Below are 21238 nucleotides of genomic sequence, written 5' to 3'. Positions count from 1 at the left end.
TGCTTTTCCCATACCATATTTGTTTAAGCCCAGTGTAAATGCATCTCTCATACGTGCATGCTTCAGGTGCTTGCAGTGACTTCATTATAATCCCGATCAAGGACAAGGCTTGGTTATGAGTTCACATAGTGTACATTACAACATTCTAAAGCATCTAGAAAATAATTTGCATATTTTCTATTTTTTTTATGTCATTGTAATAGTAGCAAAAAGAGAAAAAAAAAAAGTTTTACTGTTATTGAAAAATAGTGCTAAAACTGCTGAACCTATGGACTGGCTTCTTAGTAAAATAAGTAAATACCCATAACTATTAAAAGAATAGTCATACAAAGTCCACCTTTTCAGTCCTCAGCTGTTTTGTCATTTAAATTAAAATTAGCCAACGTACCTTGTTATTGTCACAGGTGTTGCTCATATAACATAATTGCATAGTGTTGCATAAAGTAAAATGGTGTGCTGCCAGGCAAGCTAGTATGCCTAAAAAATGTTAGTTAAATATCTAAATGTCCTATTTTATATAAACTTCAACTAGTAACACATTTATTCCAATTTCATGAGCTGGTAAGAATCTTAGATTCCAGACAATTGTGTTTTTTTTAAAGATATATGTAAAATAATCATGGAATTTGTCCAGCCCTGTATAAGAGGCATTTTGTATTAATGTGCTAAAACCATGTGCTGACTTATTTAAGAGAGGTAAAGGTTTAATTTATGGTTGCTATATATTTTACACACTTCTATTTTTCTATTAGTACAGTGGCCTTTTTTAAAATCTTATTTATCCACCGTACATTATCACACATTTTGTTAGTGACCTAATTGGTCTGCATGTCAGTCCAATTAAAATTGTAAAATTGCACTTTTATGAAATTGAAAAAATATTTAATGTGTTGGTTTTATTTCCAACATTTGAGTCACTACTCTGGTCTTTATATTTATCTCCTTGTTTCTAGAAACAATGGCATGGACTAATCCAAGCATTAAAGGTGCTGCCCCTCTGCCACGCAGCCTTCACACAGCAAATGTTATAGGAAATAGGTAAGTGGACCATAACTCTTTTTGTGGCACAGTAGACATTACAGCTAGAATGTATTATCATTTGTTTTTTGTTTTTTTTAATAATTTTTATTGAGGTTATACATGTACTTTGACAAAGAAATTGCTTTACAGAAAACATATACTGTACATATACAAATAAAAAAAAAGAAGCATGTCAATCATATTACCAAAGTGTATAATCATAGCCGTTACATCACGTGTATACAGTACACTAAAAATAAACCTCACATTTTCCATATTTTCTCTGATTCTATATAATGGCATAGATAAGGAATAAAGATGTAGCAATGCACTATAAATAACTGATATAGAGAAAGTATACTAGTTAAGTTTCTATATAATGGCATAGATAAGGAATAAACATGTAGCAATGCACTTTAAATAACTGATAAAGATATTAGTTAAGTTATTTATTAATCTTTTGATATCCCAAAACATAAAATAGATGAATAGTAAATTGTAACTTACAATATAAAGGGTTTAAAAATGTTAAGGTAGAATATAATTGAGGAAGTAATATCTTTGAGTGTGGTAAGTTTCAAGGGAAACTGCGCAAAAATGCTCTAGTATAATCACAAGTCACTAGAGTTCTATATATATGTGTGTGTGTGTGTGTGGGGGGGGGGGGGGGGTAATAATCATAGGTTTTCTTAACTGGGAATAAGGACCTTTGAGTTTAAAGCTTTTATGTAATTGCTTTAAAGATGGGGTAGACAGGTGGGACCTGGAGGGAAGTATTCCGTAGATATGTATATATTTCTTCTGTTATGTGTGATCAGTCCACGGGTCATCATTACTTCTGGGATATAACTCCTCCCCAACAGGAAATGCAAGAGGATTCACCCAGCAGAGCTGCATATAGCTCCTCCCCCCTACGTCACTCCCAGTCATTCTCTTGCACCCAACGACTAGATAGGATGTGTGAGAGGACTATGGTGATTATACTTAGTTTTTATAACTTCAATCAAAAGTTTGTTATTTTACAATAGCACCGGAGCGTGTTGTTGCCTCTCTGGCAGAGTTTGAAGAAGAATCTACCAGAGTTTTTACTATGATTTTAACCGGAGTAGTTAAGATCATATTGCTGTTTCTCGGCCATCTGAGGGAGGTAAAAGCTTCAGATCAGGGGACAGCGGGCAGATGAATCTGCATTGAGGTATGTAGCAGTTTTTATTTTCTGAATGGAATTGATGAGAAAATCCTGCCATACCGTTATAATGACATGTATGTATACTCTACACTTCAGTATTCTGGGGATGGTATTTCACCGGAATTACTCTGTTAAAAGTACACTAAACCTTTTAATAGGTATTTATCATGTTAAACGTTTTTGCTGGAATGTAGAATCGTTTGCATTTTCTGAGGTACTGAGTGAATAAATATTTGGGCATTATTTTTCCACTTGGCAGTTACTTGTTTTAATTGTGACAGTTTCGTTTCTCTCTCACCGCTGTGTGTGAGGGGGAGGGGCCGTTTTTGGCGCTCTTTGCTACGCATCAAAAATTTCCAGTCAGTTACTCTTGTATTTCCTGCATGATCCGGTTCATCTCTAACAGAACTCAGGGGTCTTCAAACTTCTTTGGAGGGAGGTAGATTCTCTCAGCAGAGCTGTGAGACTTATATATTGACTGTGATTAAAAAACGTTGCTCTGTAATTTTTATTTTCAAATTTAATTATTGTTAATTTACTAATGGGAACAAACCTTTGCTAAAAGTTGTGTTGTTTTTAAGGATTGAGACTATAACTGTTTTTCAGTTCATTATTTCAACTGTCATTTAATCGTTTAGTGCTTCTTTGAGGCACAGTACGTTTTTGTTAAATAAGATTGTAACCAAGTTGCAAGTTTATTGCTAGTGTGTTAAACATGTCTGACTCAGAGGAAGATACCTGTGTCATTTGTTCCAATGCCAAGGTGGAGCCCAATAGAAATTTATGTACTAACTGTATTGATGCTACTTTAAATAAAAGCCAATCTGTACAATTTGAACAAATTTCACCAAACAGCGAGGGGAGAGTTATGCCGACTAACTCGCCTCACGTGGCAGTACCTGCATCTCCCGCCCGGGAGGTGCGTGATATTATGGCGCCTAGTACATCTGGGCGGCCATTACAGATAACATTACAAGATATGGCTACTGTTATGACTGAAGTTTTGGCTAAATTACCAGAACTAAGAGGCAAGCGTGATCACTCTGGGGTGAGAACAGAGTGCGCTGATAATACTAGGGCCATGTCTGATACTGCGTCACAACTTGCAGAGCATGAGGACGGAGAGCTTCATTCTGTGGGTGACGGTTCTGATCCAAACAGATTGGATTCAGATATTTCAAATTTTAAATTTAAATTGGAAAACCTCCGTGTATTACTAGGGGAGGTTTTAGCGGCTCTTAATGATTGTAACACTGTTGCAATACCAGAGAAATTGTGTAGGTTGGATAAATACTTTGCGGTACCGGCGAGTACTGACGTTTTTCCTATACCTAAGAGACTAACTGAAATTGTTACTAAGGAGTGGGATAGACCCGGTGTGCCGTTCTCACCCCCTCCAATATTTAGAAAGATGTTTCCAATAGACGCCACCACACGGGACTTATGGCAAACGGTCCCTAAGGTGGAGGGAGCAGTTTCTACTTTAGCTAAGCGTACCACTATCCCGGTGGAGGATAGCTGTGCTTTTTCAGATCCAATGGATAAAAAATTAGAGGGTTACCTTAAGAAAATGTTTGTTCAACAAGGTTTTATATTGCAACCCCTTGCATGCATCGCGCCGATTACGGCTGCGGCAGCATTTTGGATTGAGTCTCTGGAAGAGAACCTTAGTTCATCTACGCTGGACGACATTACGGACAGGCTTAAAGTCCTTAAACTAGCTAATTCATTCATTTCGGAGGCCGTAGTACATTTAACCAAACTTACGGCTAAGAACTCAGGATTCGCCATCCAGGCACGTAGAGCGCTGTGGCTAAAATCCTGGTCAGCTGATGTAACTTCTAAGTCCAAATTACTTAATATTCCTTTCAAGGGGCAAACTTTATTTGGGCCCGGTTTGAAAGAAATTATCGCTGACATTACAGGAGGTAAGGGCCACGCCCTGCCTCAAGACAAAGCCAAAGCTAAGGCTAGACAGTCTAATTTTCGTCCCTTTCGGAATTTCAAAACAGGAGCAGCATCAACTTCCACTGCACCAAAACAGGAAGGAGCTGTTGCTCGTTACAGACAAGGCTGGAAACCTAACCAGTCCTGGAACAAGGGCAAGCAGGCCAGGAAACCTGCTGCTGCCCCAAAGACAGCATGAACCGAGGGCCCCCGATCCGGGACCGGGTCTAGTGGGGGGCAGACTCTCTCTCTTCGCCCAGGCTTGGGCAAGAGATGTTCAGGATCCCTGGGCGCTAGAGATCATATCTCAGGGATACCTTCTAGACTTCAAATTCTCTCCCCCAAGAGGGAGATTTCATCTGTCAAGGTTGTCAACAAACCAGATAAAGAAAGAAGCGTTTCTACGCTGTGTACAAGATCTGTTATTAATGGGAGTGATCCATCCGGTTCCGCGGTCGGAACAAGGACAAGGGTTTTACTCAAACCTGTTTGTGGTTCCCAAAAAAGAGGGAACTTTCAGGCCAATCTTGGATTTAAAGATCCTAAACAAATTCCTAAGAGTTCCATCGTTCAAAATGGAAACTATTCGGACAATCTTACCCATGATCCAAAAGGGTCAGTACATGACCACAGTGGATTTAAAGGATGCTTACCTTCACATACCGATTCACAAAGATCATTACCGGTATCTAAGGTTTGCCTTCTTAGACAGGCATTACCAGTTTGTAGCTCTTCCATTCGGATTGGCTACGGCTCCAAGAATCTTCACAAAGGTTCTGGGTGCCCTTCTGGCGGTACTAAGACCGCGAGGAATTTCGGTAGCTCCGTACCTAGACGACATTCTGATACAAGCTTCAAGCTTTCAAACTGCCAAATCTCATACAGAGTTAGTTCTGGCATTTCTAAGGTCGCATGGATGGAAAGTGAACGAAAAGAAGAGTTCTCTTTTTCCTCTCACAAGAGTTCCGTTCTTAGGGACTCTTATAGATTCTGTAGAAATGAAGATTTATCTGACAGAAGACAGATTAACAAAGCTTCTAAATGCATGCCGTGTCCTTCATTCCATTCAACTCCCGTCAGTAGCTCAATGCATGGAGGTGATCGGTTTAATGGTAGCAGCAATGGACATAGTTCCCTTTGCACGTCTACATCTCAGACCGCTGCAATTGTGCATGCTGAGTCAGTGGAATGGGGATTACTCAGACTTGTCCCCTACTCTGAACCTGGATCAAGAGACCAGAAACTCTCTTCTATGGTGGCTTTCTCGGCCACATCTGTCCAGGGGGATGCCATTCAGCAGGCCGGACTGGACAATTGTAACAACAGACGCCAGCCTACTAGGTTGGGGCGCTGTCTGGAATTCTCTGAAGGCTCAGGGACAATGGAATCAGGAGGAAAGTCTCCTGCCAATAAACATTCTGGAATTGAGAGCAGTTCTCCATGCCCTTCTGGCTTGGCCCCAGTTAAAAACTCGGGGGTTCATCAGGTTTCAGTCGGACAACATCACGACTGTAGCTTACATCAACCATCAAGGAGGGACAAGAAGCTCCCTAGCAATGATAGAAGTATCAAAGATAATTCGCTGGGCAGAGTCTCACTCTTGCCACCTGTCAGCAATCCACATCCCGGGAGTGGAGAACTGGGAGGCGGATTTCTTGAGTCGCCAGACTTTTCATCCGGGGGAGTGGGAACTTCATCCGGAGGTCTTTGCCCAAATACTTCGACGTTGGGGCAAACCAGAGATAGATCTCATGGCGTCTCGCCAGAACGCCAAACTTCCTCACTACGGGTCCAGATCCAGGGATCCGGGAGCGGTTCTGATAGATGCTTTGACAGCACCTTGGAACTTCGGGATGGCTTATGTGTTTCCACCCTTCCCGCTGCTTCCTCGATTGATTGCCAAAATCAAACAGGAGAGAGCATCAGTGATTCTAATAGCGCCTGCATGGCCACGCAGGACTTGGTATGCAGATCTAGTGGACATGTCATCCTGTCCACCTTGGTCTCTACCTCTAAGACAGGACCTTCTGATACAGGGTCCATTCAAACATCAAAATCTAACTTCTCTGAAGCTGACTGCTTGGAAATTGAACGCTTGATTTTATCAAAACGTGGTTTTTCTGAGTCGGTTATTGATACCCTGATACAGGCTAGGAAGCCTGTTACCAGAAGGATTTACCATAAGATATGGCGTAAATACCTATACTGGTGCGAATCCAAAGGTTACTCCTGGAGTAAGGTTAGGATTCCTAGGATAATGTCCTTTCTACAAGAAGGTTTAGAAAAGGGTTTATCGGCTAGCTCATTAAAGGGACAGATCTCAGCTCTGTCCATCTTGTTACACAGGCGTCTGTCAGAAAATCCAGACGTCCAGGCCTTTTGTCAGGCTTTAGCTAGGATCAAGCCTGTGTTTAAAGCTGTTGCTCCGCCATGGAGTTTAAACTTAGTTCTTAACGTTTTACAGGGTGTTCCGTTTGAACCCCTTCATTCCATTGATATAAAATTGTTATCTTGGAAAGTTCTGTTTTTAATGGCTATTTCCTCGGCTCGAAGAGTCTCTGAGTTATCAGCCTTACACTGTGATTCTCCTTATCTGATCTTTCACTCAGACAAGGTAGTTCTGCGTACTAAACCTGGGTTCTTACCTAAGGTAGTCACTAACAGGAATATCAATCAAGAGATTGTTGTTCCATCCTTGTGTCCAAATCCTTCTTCAAAGAAGGAACGTCTTCTACACAATCTGGATGTAGTTCGTGCCCTCAAGTTCTACTTGCAGGCAACTAAAGATTTTCGCCAAACTTCTTCCCTGTTTGTCGTTTATTCTGGACAGAGGAGAGGTCAAAAAGCTTCTGCTACCTCTCTCTCTTTTTGGCTTCGTAGCATAATACGTTTAGCCTATGAGACTGCTGGACAGCAGCCTCCTGAAAGAATTACAGCTCATTCCACTAGAGCTGTAGCTTCCACTTGGGCCTTTAAGAATGAGGCCTCTGTTGAACAGATTTGCAAGGCTGCAACTTGGTCTTCGCTTCATACTTTTTCCAAATTTTACAAATTTGACACTTTTGCTTCTTCGGAGGCTATTTTTGGGAGAAAGGTTCTTCAGGCAGTGGTTCCTTCTGTATAATGAGCCTGCCTATCCCTCCCGTCATCCGTGTACTTTTGCTTTGGTATTGGTATCCCAGAAGTAATGATGACCCGTGGACTGATCACACATAACAGAAGAAAACATAATTTATGCTTACCTGATAAATTCCTTTCTTCTGTTGTGTGATCAGTCCACGGCCCGCCCTGTTTTAAGGCAGGTAAATATCTTTTAAATTATACTCCAGTCACCACTTCACCCTTGGTTTCCCCTTTCTCGTTGATTCTTGGTCGAATGACTGGGAGTGACGTAGGGGGGAGGAGCTATATGCAGCTCTGCTGGGTGAATCCTCTTGCATTTCCTGTTGGGGAGGAGTTATATCCCAGAAGTAATGATGACCCGTGGACTGATCACACAACAGAAGAAAGGAATTTATCAGGTAAGCATAAATTATGTTTTATTTATATACCTACAAAGGGAACAGCTCTATTTGGCAAGATCTGACTGTTAAGCTGAAGGAGACAATTGTGGCATTTCTGTTATTTCTGGTGCCCTAACTTATACTAAACATATAAAATCTAAATATACTCTAAATATAAGCGCCCTTGAACCAAAATTATACATGCCTCCAGAACATTAAGGTGTGAAATGACTTACAGTGGTTCAGATAGAGCACAAAGACATCTAGATTATCCCAAATGACTCCCACCATCTGGGCCCCATACCCACCGATAGGTAGACATGCAGAAGCAGATGTCTATAGTTAAGAAGCAACATAACATCATAAGTGTTTATATATACTAAGAGAGAGCGAGACCTTGCGCACAGCGCTAAAGGCACCCTTTTCATATCAGATCAATACATTACTCTGGGAGGATGTCTTTACTACCCTATTTTATGGAAATCATTACTTAGGCTAGGGACACTGAACAATTTCTTGACACTGCCCATGGTGGACTAAGTCTCCTTCCCTGAACAAAGAGTATAACATAGAGCCAGTGTAGAGGACCCTTGTTAAATAATCTTGGTGGATGAGCCTTATAAAGTACCACAGCCAATTTATAATGCTATTTGTGAGAATAAACCAGGAAAGCAGAGGATGAGTAAGCTATAATTTTTAACACAGGAGCCCATTTTTAGTACCTATATTAACTAATAAACTATTGGAATAGGAGATATTCAGCCTTTAGTGATGGCGATTATCTGGGGCTTCCTAGTGAGGGGAGTACCTTAAAATCATCATGTTCCTTGATATATAATAAATCAATTGCCCTGCCTTATTGATAAGAGACATTATGACTGTGATTTATCATGTATGAGCTGGGGAATTATACTGAAATACCAAGTATAAAAAGTATAATACTAATGTAGGGTAAGTCTGAAACTAGGAAAATACATGATAGTGCCATGCAATTTTTTGATAGCTGTCGGAAAGGGCAATGATAAAAATACTATCAATTGCTCTTAAGGGCCTTTACCCCTACAGTATCCATGTACACATATTTGACAGATAATGGGAGCTATCTTGGTATGTAGAACAGAATACATAATTATATTTAGGGCCCAAAAGGGTGTTAAACATGCAGTGAATCAGAGCGTAGATATGTCAAGTCTGTAGGAGTCCGAACTGTATCAGTGTGCAAACTACATAACTATAAACAATTACCTCCAATTATAGAGTGTGTTCTAACAGTGAAAATATAAGCTAAGGTAAACTTTTAAACATATATGTACTTCAAACAGTGATGAGGTTGCAAAATAGATTTTATGAAACTGAATTGGCTTTAGTGCCTAGTCTTTTAGGAGACGTGTCATATAAAACATAAACAGATTTTTCTGCCCCTTACTATGCACCATTTATATTCCAGCCCACATCGATTCTCAGAGAAAGAAAATAAAAATTGGATAGCCAGACATCAATATAGTTTAACCAATTCCCGATAGGATCTATATCTTATAGCAGAAACTTTTGCCACTCGAGTGTCAAGAAAGACATTGTTCCAAGAAGACTTAAGCCAATGCCCCGTTCTCCCAAAGTCCAGTGATGGGCAGCGTAGATAAAACAACCCTTTAGTATAGATAGTTAACTTCTAACACAAAACTAAATAAAAGAGAAAGTCTCAGAGTCCTTTATTCTCAAACAGAGCAATGCAAAGGGCTCAAGTAATTACGTTATTGCCAAAGTCTTTCTGTAAAATATACTGCCCCACTACCTCACACCAATCAATGGCAGCGTGTAATACATCTGAGGGGAGTCACCAGTGTCCCAATTGATTGACCGTGATTCCGAGGGTTGGAAAGACCTTAACTGCAGCGTAATCGGTGTGAGGCATATCACTTGTGGCCATGTTTCTGCAGGGCAAGCTTTCCCGAGTTTGCCCCATCTAGTTGTCTGGTTGGCTATTGTGGAGGATGGTCGGATCTCGGCAATGCGTTTTTTATTGTCGCCATAGAATTAATGTTGTTTTCAGTAACACTGATATTGGTTAGTTCCCCAATTCCTGCCGTAGGCAACTTTAAAAGCAAATTCTGGTTTCTTCTGACTCCCGTTCAGAGTAGTTGTCAAGCACCTTGACTCCGGGCGCTATCAACAAAGGAGACCTGCGCAATAGTGCTGGCTGTAGTAGATTGTAGCGCCATCTTCATTGTATGTTCAAGAATGGCTCGGTAGTTGTCTAGAATGCCATTTATCTCCCTGATGATATAAACTGCATACGCCATTGTATGGATACTCAGAAGGAATCAAGTAGTGAGAAAAAAAAAGATATATATATATAGCCCAGTATGGACTGTCTCCCACAAGGTCTAGGCTTCCAGGAATGGTATTACACCTCCGCTCCACAAATGCACATGGCCGGCTTTTCACCCACTGGCAGTCTCTGTCAGTAATCAGATGAGCATGTGAGGTCCTGTATAAGCGTTGGAACCATCCAATTTCTCACAGGGCATCTTGATCTATCTAGAAATATATGTTTAAATATAAATTTAAGGCATAAGTAGTATCATAAACCTTGAAAAGATATGTTGTGCGTCTTGTTGCTCTGGCTGTTGGCTCCGCCCCTAATGTATCATCATTTTCATCTGTGTTTGCTTATTTTAAGGGACACTGAACCTAATTTTTTTTTGCGATTCAGATAGAGCATGCAATTTTAAGCTACTTTGTAATGTACTCCTATTATCATTTTTTCTTCGTTCTCTTGCTATCTTTATTTAAAAAGAAGGCATCTAAGCTTTTTTTTGTTTGAGAACTCAGGACAGCATTTTTTTTTTCGTGGATGAATTTATCCACCAATCGGCAAGAACAACCCAGGTTGTTCACAAGAAATGGGCCGGCATCTAAACTTACATTATTGCATTTCAAATAAAGATACCAAGAGAATGAAGAAAATTTGATAATAGGAGTAAATTAGAAAGTTGCTTAAAATTGCATGCTCTATCTGAATCATGAAAGAAAAAAATTGGGTTCAGTGTCCCTTTAATTATTTCTGTTATAAAAATAAGCCTGAATTATTTTTGATAATCTTTCCTATCCTACTGATGTTTTCTTTCAGGTTTGTAACAGCATATGAAATAGAAAATTATTTTTGACTTTTGGTTTACCATGAATAATTATCCCTGCCATTCTCTCTCCCTCCCATTTTCCTATTTACATGCATTTTATGTGCTAGTGATCAAATTCTTACCATTTTTGTTTCATGCATAAGAACTGTTAGGGTCCAGCAATGTCCATTAACAGGCAAGTTTCTAACATTTGTATACACTGTGGCAACTCTGTTGCATTGAGCTACCCACATATATTTGGTTTTCATCTAAAGGGGAGGAGAGTCCACGGCTTCATTCATTACTAGTGGGAATTAAGAACCTGGCTACCAGGAGGAGGCAAAGACAGCCCAGCCAAAGGCTTAAATGCCTCCCCCACTCCCCTAGTCATTCTTTGCTTTTCGTCACAGGAGGTGGCAGAGAGGTGCCAAAATATCGTAGGTCTCTTATGAGGGGTTCTACCCTTCGCTATGGGACAGGAGTTTTTAAGTAGCCCTTCAAGCTTCTCAACTTGAGGGCCTGGGTGAACGTTAGAGTCCGGAGATGCAGGGGGAGCTTCCCTTTGCAACACCATCCCGATCCATATTAACAGCTCCTTTAGCAATCGGCGTTGACGAGTTTCGCAGATTGCTTTCTTCTCTCAAGTCCATGTCAAGAGCGCAGCTACTACTTGTCTCACTTGAAGGGCCGTGTTCCTGTTCCACGGCATAGATTCTGGTAAGATCGTTTCATTTTTACATAATGGTAACACAGAAGCAGGGCCACAGTGTGGCGCCTTTATCTTTATAGAATCAAGGGGTAATATTCCTATGAGGGGATTATTGAGCAGGGGGGGGTATGTATATGATAAGTTTATTATGTGATTGCTGCGTTATGTGCAAGGACGCGGCTCTGGCATTTTTGTGGAACTGACAGGTTCTCTTCCGGGAGTTTTGCACGGTTTTAGCGAGCTTTCTCATGGGCAGGGGCGGTCCTGCGTAGTCATCCTTGTGACCAGGAGGGGCTTCTTCACTTCCGGTCTGATCTGCGATGGAGGAGACAAATCGGTTTCTGAGTCCGGGTCATAGTAGGTGGTGAGTGCCCTGGCCATTGGTGGTTATAAAGGTGCCTGTTCTAGTCTTTTTTTCTAAAAGCTATGTAGGATTCTGATGTGATAGAGGGTACTTCCTCTTTATGTAAGTCTTATACCTGTGTTTATTGTGAGGTTTTGGTAGACCAGCCTGCGCAACTGTGTTCCACATGCCTTGAGAAAGCTACGACTTCCAAACATAAGAGAATGTCTAGCACTACTAAGCCGTCCACCTCTGAGGGGTCTCCGTCCCGTGAGGTGCGTTCCCCATTGGTGTCCCCTATTCCACATGCAGGGTCCGACTGTTACCCCTTCAAGGGAAATTGCTTGGCCGCCGGACTTTGCTGATCAGCTTGAAACGGCAGTCGCTAAGGTGATCCATGCTTTGCCGCGTTCTGCTTAGCGCAAGTGTAGAGCTTTTCATAGCGGCCCGACCCAGGAGTTGTGTTTGTCGGACGCCCCAGAGGGGTAGTACGATGACGAGGCCCAATCCAACGCATCCAAAGAGGCCCTTTCGGGGTCGGAGTCTGTGTCATCTAAACCTCCGGCAGCGGAGGAACACGGTTTTTGGTTTAAAATGGAGAACCTGCATTTCTTTCATGTAATTAGCAAGAGTCCATGAGCTAGTGACGTATGGGATATACATTCCTACCAGGAGGGGCAAAGTTTCCCAAACCTCAAAATGCCTATAAATACACCCCTCACCACACCCACAAATTAGTTTTACAAACTTTGCCTCCCGTGGAGGTGGTGAAGTAAGTTTGTGCTCAGGGTATTGTGGTATTTCCTTATTTGGACGATATCTTGGTACTTGCTCAGTCTTCACATTTAGCAGAATCTCATACGAATCGACTTGTATTGTTTCTTCGAGAACATGGTTGGATTTACCAAAAAGTTAATTGATTCCTCAGACAAGGGTAACCTTTTTAGGTTTCCAGATAGATTCAGTGTCCATGACTCTGTCTCTGACAGACAAGAGACGTCTAAAATTGGTTTCAGCTTGTCGAAACCTTCAGTCTCAATCATTCCTTTCGCTAGCCTTATGCATGGAAATTCTAGGTCTTATAACTGCTGCATCGGACGCGATCCCCTTTGCTCGTTTTCACATGCGACCTCTTCAGCTCTGTATGCTGAACCAGTGGTGCAGGGATTATACAAAGATATCTCATTTAATATCTTTAAAACCGATTGTACGACACTCTCTGACGTGGTGAACAGACCACCATCGTTTAGTTCAGGGGGCTTCTTTTGTTCTTCCGACCTGGACTGTGATTTCAACAGATGGAAGTCTGACAGGTTGGGGAGCTGTTTGGGGGTCTCTGACAGCACAAGGGGTTTGGGAATCTCAGGAGGTGAGATTACCAATCAACATTTTGGAACTCCGTGCAATTTTCAGAGCTCTTCAGTCATGGCCTCTTCTAAAGAGAGAGTCGTTCATTTGTTTTCAGACGGTCAATGTCACAACCGTGGCATATGTCAATCATCAAGGAGGGACTCACAGTCCTCTGGCTATGAAAGAAGTATCTCGAATACTGGTATGGGCAGAATCCAGCTCCTGTCTAATTTCTGCGGTTCATATCCCAGGTATAGACAATTGGGAAGCGGATTATCTCAGTCGCCAAACGTTACATCTGGGCAAATGGTCTCTTCACCCAGAGGTATTTCTTCAGATTGTTCAAATGTGGGGACTTCCAGAAATAGATCTGATGGCTTCTCATCTAAACAAGAAGCTTCCCAGGTATCTGTCCAGATCCAGGGATCCTCAGGCGGAGGCAGTGGATGCATTGTCACTTCCTTGGAAGTATCATCCTGCCTATATCTTTCCGCCTCTAGTTCTTCTTCCAAGAGTGATTTCCAAGATTCTAAAGGAGTGCTCGTTTGTTCTGCTGGTGGCTCGTTTGTTCTCACAGGTTTTGGTATGCGGATCTTGTCCGGATGGCCACTTGCCAACCGTGGACTCTTCCGTTAAGACCAGACCTTCTATCGCAAGGTCTTTTTTTCCATCAGGATCTCAAATCCTTAAATTTGAAGGTATGGAGATTGAACGCTTGATTCTCAGTCATAGAGGTTTCTCTGACTCTGTGATTAATACTATGTTACAGGCTCGTAAATCTGTATCTAGGAAGATATATTATCGAGTCTGGAAGATTTACATTTCTTGGTGTTTTTCTCATCATTTTTCTTGGCATTCTTTTAGAATTCCTAGAATTTTACAGTTTCTTCAGGATGGTTTGGATAAAGGTTTGTCTGCAAGTTCCTTGAAAGGACAAATCTCTGCTCTTTCTGTTCTTTTTCACAGAAAGATTGCTAGTCTTCCTGATATTCATTGTTTTGTACAAGCTTTGGTTCGTATAGAACCTGTTATTAAGTCAATTTCTCCTCCTTGGAATTTGAATTTGGTTCTGGGGGCTCTTCAAGCTCCTCCGTTTGAACCTATGCATTCGCTGGACATTAAATTACTTTCTTGGAAAGTTTTGTTTCTTTTGGCCATCTCTTCTGCTAGAAGAGTTTCTGAATTATCTGCTCTTTCTTGTGAGTCTCCTTTTCTGATTTTTCATCAGGATAAGGCGGTGTTGCGAACTTCTTTTAAATTTTTTCCTAAGGTTGTGAATTCTAACAACATTAGTAGAGAAATTGTGGTTCCTTCATTGTGTCCTAATCCTAAGAATTCTAAGGAAAGATCGTTGCATTCTTTGGATGTAGTTAGAGCTTTGAAATATTATGTTGAAGCTACCAAAAATTTCCTAAAGACTTCTAGTCTATTTGTTATCTTTTCCGGTTCTAGGAAAGGTCAGAAGGCCTCTGCCATTTCTTTGGCGTCTTGGTTAAAGTCTTTGATTCATCATGCTTATGTCGAGTCGGGTAAAAGTCCGCCTCAAAGGATTACAGCTCATACTACTAGGTCAGTTTCTACTTCCTGGGCGTTTAGGAATGAAGCTTCGGTTGATCAGATTTGCAAAGCAGCAACTTGGTCTTCTTTGCATACTTTTACTAAATTCTACCATTTTGATGTGTTTTCTTCTTCTGAAGCAGTTTTTGGTAGAAAAGTACTTCAGGCAGCTGTTTCAGTTTGATTCTTCTGCTTATAATTTCAGTTTTTCATTGTAAGATTTAAACTTTGTTTTGGGTGTGGATTATTTTCAGCGGAATTGGCTGTCATTATTTTATCCCTCCCTCTCTAGTGACTCTTGCGTGGAAGATCCACATCTTGGGTATTCATTATCCCATACGTCACTAGCTCATGGACTCTTGCTAATTACATGAAAGAAAACATAATTTATGTAAGAACTTACCTGATAAATTAATTTCTTTCATATTAGAGTCCATGAGGCACACCCTTTTTTGTGGTGGTTATGATTTTTTTGTATAAAGCACAATTATTCCAATTCCTTATTTTTTATGCTTTCGCACTTTTTTCTTATCACCCCACTTCTTGGCTATGCGTTAAACTGAATTGTGGGTAAGGTGAGGGGTGTATTTATAGGCATTTTGAGGTTTGGGAAACGTTGCCCCTCCTGGTAGGAATGTATATCCCATACGTCACTAGCTCATGGACTCTTGCTAATATGAAAGAAATGAATTTATCAGGTAAGTTCTTACATAAATTATGTTTTTTTGTTGAAGCAAGTGCTAGCTACCTTAGAGGTTCCGGAGCCTAAACTAGCAAAGAAGCCCTCTATTCCTAAGTTGGATAAGGTTTACAAGGACAGGGTGGTTCCCCAGACCTTCCCGGTTCCTGTCAAGATGGCGAACATTATTAAGAATGAATGGAAGAGATAAGGTTCTTCCTTTTCCCCTTCTTCTCAATTTAAAAAGCTTTTTCCCATCCTGGAGGCCCAGCTAGAGTTGTGAGGGACCATTCCCAAGGTGGATGGGGCCATCTCCACGCTCACTAAGCGCACAACGATTCCTTTAGAGGATAGTTCTTCGTTCAAGGAGCCTTTTGATAAGAAGTTGGAAAACATGTTGTGAAAGATGTTTCAACACACATGGTTTGTTTTTCAACCGGTAGCCGCAATGGCTAGAGCGGCGTCATATTGGTGCTATGCATTATTTGAAATGATTGAGGGTGAACCCTCTTTCGAAGAGGTGCAGGAAAAGATTAAGGCCCTAAAGGTGGCCAATTCTTTCATTCGTGACTCTAATAAGCAGATTATCTGTCTGAAAACCAAGATGTCAGGTTTTTTGGTTCTAGCACGTAAAGCTCTGTGGCTAAAATCTTAGTCGGCAGACGTGACCTCTAAGACGAGGCTCTTGTCTTTGCCTTTCAACGGCATGATCCTGTTCGGTCCAGGTCTGGACTCTATCATATCCACGGTTACAAGAGGCAAGGGTGCCTTCTTTCACCAGGATAAGAAGTCGAAGCCTAAGAGTGCTAATTTTCGTCCCTTTTGCGGGGATAAGACGCAACGCGCTCAGCCCACCATAAAAGCGGACCAATCCAAGGGTGCCAGGAAGCCTGCTTAAGCCTGGAACAAATCTAAGTAGCACAAGAAGCCCGCCGAGATTAAGTCCGCATGAAGGGGTGGCCCCCGACTGGTCTGCCGACCGAGTGGGGGGCAGATTGTCTCTGTCTCTGTTCTTAGACGCCTGGCTGCAGGATGTTTAGGACCCATGGGTTCTAGAGATGGTCGACCAGGGCTACAGGATAAGGTTCAAGTCCTCTCCGCCCAGGGGCAGATTCCTTCTGTCAAACTTGTCTTCAAGGCCAGAAATAAGAGAAGCCTTTCTGGGTTGTGTGCGGGATCTCTCCGCTCTAGGGGTTTTCATACCAGTACCCCAGGCAGAAAGGGGTAGAGGGTATTACTCCAATTTGTTTGTGGTCCCAAAGGAGGGCACGTTCCACCCGATTCTGGACCTCAAATGTTTAAACAAGTTTCTGTCCGTTCCATCGTTCAAAATAGAAATAATCAGATACATTCTTCCCCTAGTCCTAGAGAGGCAGCTAATGACCTCTATAGATTTGAGTGATGTCTACCTTCATGTTCCGATTCACAAGGACCATGTCAGGTTCCTCAGATTTGCCTTTCTGGATCAGCATTTCCATTTTGTGGCCCTCCCCTTCGGTTTGGTGATGGCCCCAAGAGTCTTTACCAAGGTCCTGGGGGCCCTTCTAGCAGTAGCCAGATCCCAGGGCATTATGGCGCCCTATCTGGACAATATTCTTGTTGAGGCGCCGTCATACCACCTGGCAGAGGTCCACACCAGGGTCCTACTGCAGTTACTTCAATCTCACGGTTGGAGGATCAATTTTGAGAAGAGTTCTCTGGTTCCCAGTACCAGAGTGGAGTTCTTGGGCACGATCATAGACTCGGTGTCCATGAAGATCTTTCTCACGGAGAAGCGATGCGCAAAGATGGCGTCCACCTGTCTTGCCCTTCAGTCTACAGTGAGACCGTCTGTAGCTCAGTGTATGGAAATGATTGGGCTCATTTTTTCCAGCATGGACATCATTCCGTTCGCCAGGTTTCATCTCGGACATCTTCAATGGTGCATGTTGAGACAGTGGAACGGCGATCATTCCGATCAGTCTCAGCCGATACACATGGATACACGGACTCGGATTTCCCTCTCCTGGTGGATCCGCCTGGATCACTTGTCCATGGGGACATCCTTCCTGAGACCGTCCTGGGAGACGCGAGTCTGGCGGGATCGAGAGCTGTTTGGGGTGCCAGGATGGTGCAGGGGAAGTGGTCTCGCTTAGAGTCCCTTCTTCCAATAAATATTCTGGAGCTTCGAGCGATCTACAACGCTCTGGAGGCGTGGTCTCATCTGAGAGACTTCGGCTTTATCAGGTTCCAGATGGACAATATCACCTGGGTGGCTTACATCAACCACCAGGGAGGCACGAGGAGCTCCCTTGCAATGAGAGAGGTGTCTCGGATACTGGAGTGGGCGGAGACCCACAACTGTTCGCTCTCTGCAGTCCACATCCCGGGTGTGGACAACTGGGAGGCGGATTTTCTCAGCAGGCAGACTTTTCACCCGGGGGAATGGTCTCTTTACCCCGAGCTGTTTGTGGAGATCTGTCTCAGATGGGGGACGCCAGAGATTGATCTCATGGTGTCCAGATTAAACTGCAAGCTTCCCCGATACGGATCGGGGTCTAGGAACCCCCAGGTGGAGCTAATAGATGCATTGGCGATGCCTTGGCGTTCGGTCTAGTATACATATTCCCTCTGGCGTATAAAGCAGGAGAGAGCGTCCTCCATTCTGATTGCTCCTCCGTGGCCAAGGAGGACGTGGTTTGCGGATCTGGTGGGGATGTCATCCTCTCAGCCGTGGAGGTTACCCTGTCACAGGGATCTGCTGGAACAGGGTCCTTTTCAACATCAAAATCTCGATTATCTGAGGCTGACTGCGTGGAGATTGAACACTTAGTCTTGGCAAAAAGGGGTTTTGTGGAAAATTTGATTGACACTCTGGTTCAGGCAAGAAAGCCGGTCACTCGTCGCATCTATCATAAGGTGTGGAGGAATTACTTGTCCTGGTGTGAGACGCATGGCTACCCTTGGCACAGGGTGAGGGTATCCAGGATTTTGTCATTTCTTCAAGAAGGATTGGAGAAGGGTCTCGCCGCTAGTTTCCTAAAGGGGCAAATTTCAGCTTTATCTGTTCTGTTACACAGGAGACTCGCTGATCTCCGTGACATACAATCCTTTGTTCAGACTCTATCTCAAATCAGGCCTTTCTTTAAGCAGTCAGCTCCCCCTTGGAGCTTAAACTTGGTACTTAAGGTATTGTAGAAGGTTCCGTTTGAACCTATGCATTCTCTTGACATAAAAATTCTATCATGGAAGGTTCTCTTTCTGTTGGCCATTGCATCGGCACGCAGGGTTTCTGAGCTGGCGGCCTTGCAATATGAGCCCCCTTATCTGGTGTTTCATGCAGATAAGGCTGTTCTTCGCACTGGTGTGGGGTTTCTCCCCAAGGTGGAGTCTAACCGCAACATCAATCAGGAGATAGTCGTTCCTTAATTATATCCTAATCCTTCTTCTCCTAAGGAGAGGTTACTTTATAATCTGGACATGGTTCGTGCCTTGAAATTTTATCTTCAGGCCACAAAGGATTTCAGACAATCTAACACTCTTTTTGTCGTGTATTCAGGGAAGCACAGGGGTCAGAGGGCTTCTGCTACTTCTTTGTCTTTTTGGCAGAGGAGCCTGATACGCTTTGCTTATGAGACAGCAGGACATAAGCCTCCTTAGAGGATTTACGGCTCATTCCACTAGAGCGGTAGCTTCATCTTGGGCCTTCAAAAATGAGGCTTCTATGGAGCAGATTTGCAAGGCGGCTACCTGGTCCTCCTTGCATACCTTCACTAATTTTTCCAAATTTGACGTTTTTTGCTTCTGCGGAAGCGGTTTTTGGTAAAGAGGTTCTACAGGCTGTGGTGCCCTCAGATTAAGGGTCCACCTTTTACCCTCCCTGTTTCTTTCAGTTTCCTCTAGAGCTTGGGTATATGTTTCCACTAGTAATGAATGAAGCCGTGGACTCTCCTCCCCTTTAGATGGAAAACATAAATTATGCTTACCTGATAATTTTATTTCCATCGAGGGGAGGAGAGTCCACGGCCCCCGCAGGTATCTCCGATGGGAGGAACAAATTTTAATATTCTCTTCTGGCACCATTTATACCCTAATGTTTCTCCTACTGTTCCTTGTTCCATCAGCAGAATGACTGGGGGATGAGGGGAGTGGGGGAGGAATTTAATCCTTTGGCTGGGGTGTCTTTGGCTTTTCCTGGTGGCCAGGTTCTTAATTCCCACTAGTAATGAATGAAGCCGTGGACTCTCCTCCCCTCGATGGAAATAAAATTATCAGGTAAGCATAATTTATGTTTTTGTGGTGAGGAATTTATAGCTAGCACACTTAGGCCTAGATTTGGAGTTTGGCGTTAGCCGTGAAAACCAGCGTTAGAGGCTCCTAACGCTGGTTTTGGCCGCCCGCTGGTATTTGGAGTCAGTGATTAAAGGGTCTAACGCTCACTTTTCAGCCGCGACTTTTCCATACCGCAGATCCCCTTACGTCAATTGCGTATCCTATCTTTTCAATGGGATCTTCCTAACGCCGGTATTTAGAGTCGTTTCTGAAGTGAGCGTTAGAGCTCTAACGACAAAACTCCAGCCGCAGGAAAATAGCAGTAGTTAAGAGCTTTCTGGGCTAACGCCGGTTCATAAAGCTCTTAACTACTGTACCCTAAAGTACACTAACACCCATAAACTACCTATGTACCCCTAAACCGAGCTCCCCCCACATCGCCGCCACTCGATTAAAATTTTTTAACCCCTAATCTGCCGACCGCCACCTACGTTATACTTATGTACCCCTAATCTGCTGCCCCTAACCCCGCCGACCCCTGTATTACATTTATTAACCCCTAACCTGCCCCCCACAACGTCGCCGCCAGCTACTTAAAATAATTAACCCCTAATCTTCCGACCGCAAAGCGCCGCCACCTACGTTATCCCTATGTACCCCTAATCTGCTGCCCCTAACACCGCCGACCCCTATATTATATTTATTAACCCCTAATCTGCCCCCCTCAACGTCGCCGACACCTGCCTACACTTATTAACCCCTAATCTGCCGAGCGGACCTGAGCGCTACTATAATAAAGTTATTAACCCCTAACCCGCCTCACTAACCCTATCATAAATAGTATTAACCCCTAATCTGCCCTCCCTAACATCGCCGACACCTAACTTCAATTATTAACCCCTAATCTGACGACCGGAGCTCACCGCTACTATAATAAATGGATTAACCCCTAAAGCTAAGTCTAACCCTAACACTAACACCCCCCTAAGTTAAATATAATTTAAATCTAACTAAATAAATTAACTCTTATTAAATAAATTATTCCTATTTAAAGCTAAATACTTACCTGTGAAATACATCCTAATATAGCTACAATATAAATTATAATTATATTATAGCTATTTTAGGATTTATATTTAGTTTACAGGCAACTTGGTAATTATTTTAACCAGGTACAATAGCTATTTAATAGTTACCTAGTTAAAATAATAACAAATTTACCTGTAAAATAAATCCTAACCTAAGATATAATTAAACCTAACACTACCCTATCAATAAATTAATTAAATAAACTACCTACAATTACCTACAATTAACCTAACACTACACTATCAATAAATTAATTAATTAAACACAATTCCTACAAATAAATACAATTAAATAAACTAGCTAAAGTACAAAAAATAAAAAAAAACTAAGTTACAAAAAATAAAAAAATATTTACAAACATAAGAAAAATATTACAACAATTTTAAACTAATTACACCTACTCTAAGCCCCCTAATAAAATAACAAAGCCCCCCAAAATAAAAAATTCCCTACCCTATTCTAAATTAAAAAAGGTAAAAGCT

The 21238-nt window shown here is 42.3% G+C and overlaps 1 protein-coding gene across 1 annotated transcript in view; it reads left to right on the top strand.

Moving 5' to 3' along the window:
- Nucleotides 1–21238, top strand: part of HCFC2 (host cell factor C2) — a 268454-nt gene that overhangs the window by 49916 nt on the left and 197300 nt on the right. The window contains exon 5 of the mRNA XM_053716965.1: nucleotides 954–1038. Coding sequence (XP_053572940.1) covers nucleotides 954–1038 — 85 coding nt within the window. The remainder of the gene's footprint in view (nucleotides 1–953; nucleotides 1039–21238) is intronic.

This window comes from Bombina bombina, chromosome 6 (assembly GCF_027579735.1).
Source record: "Bombina bombina isolate aBomBom1 chromosome 6, aBomBom1.pri, whole genome shotgun sequence".
Lineage (NCBI taxonomy): Eukaryota > Metazoa > Chordata > Amphibia > Anura > Bombinatoridae > Bombina > Bombina bombina.
Note: the sequence above shows the minus strand (reverse complement) of the source record. Positions and strands in the feature narration are given on the sequence as shown.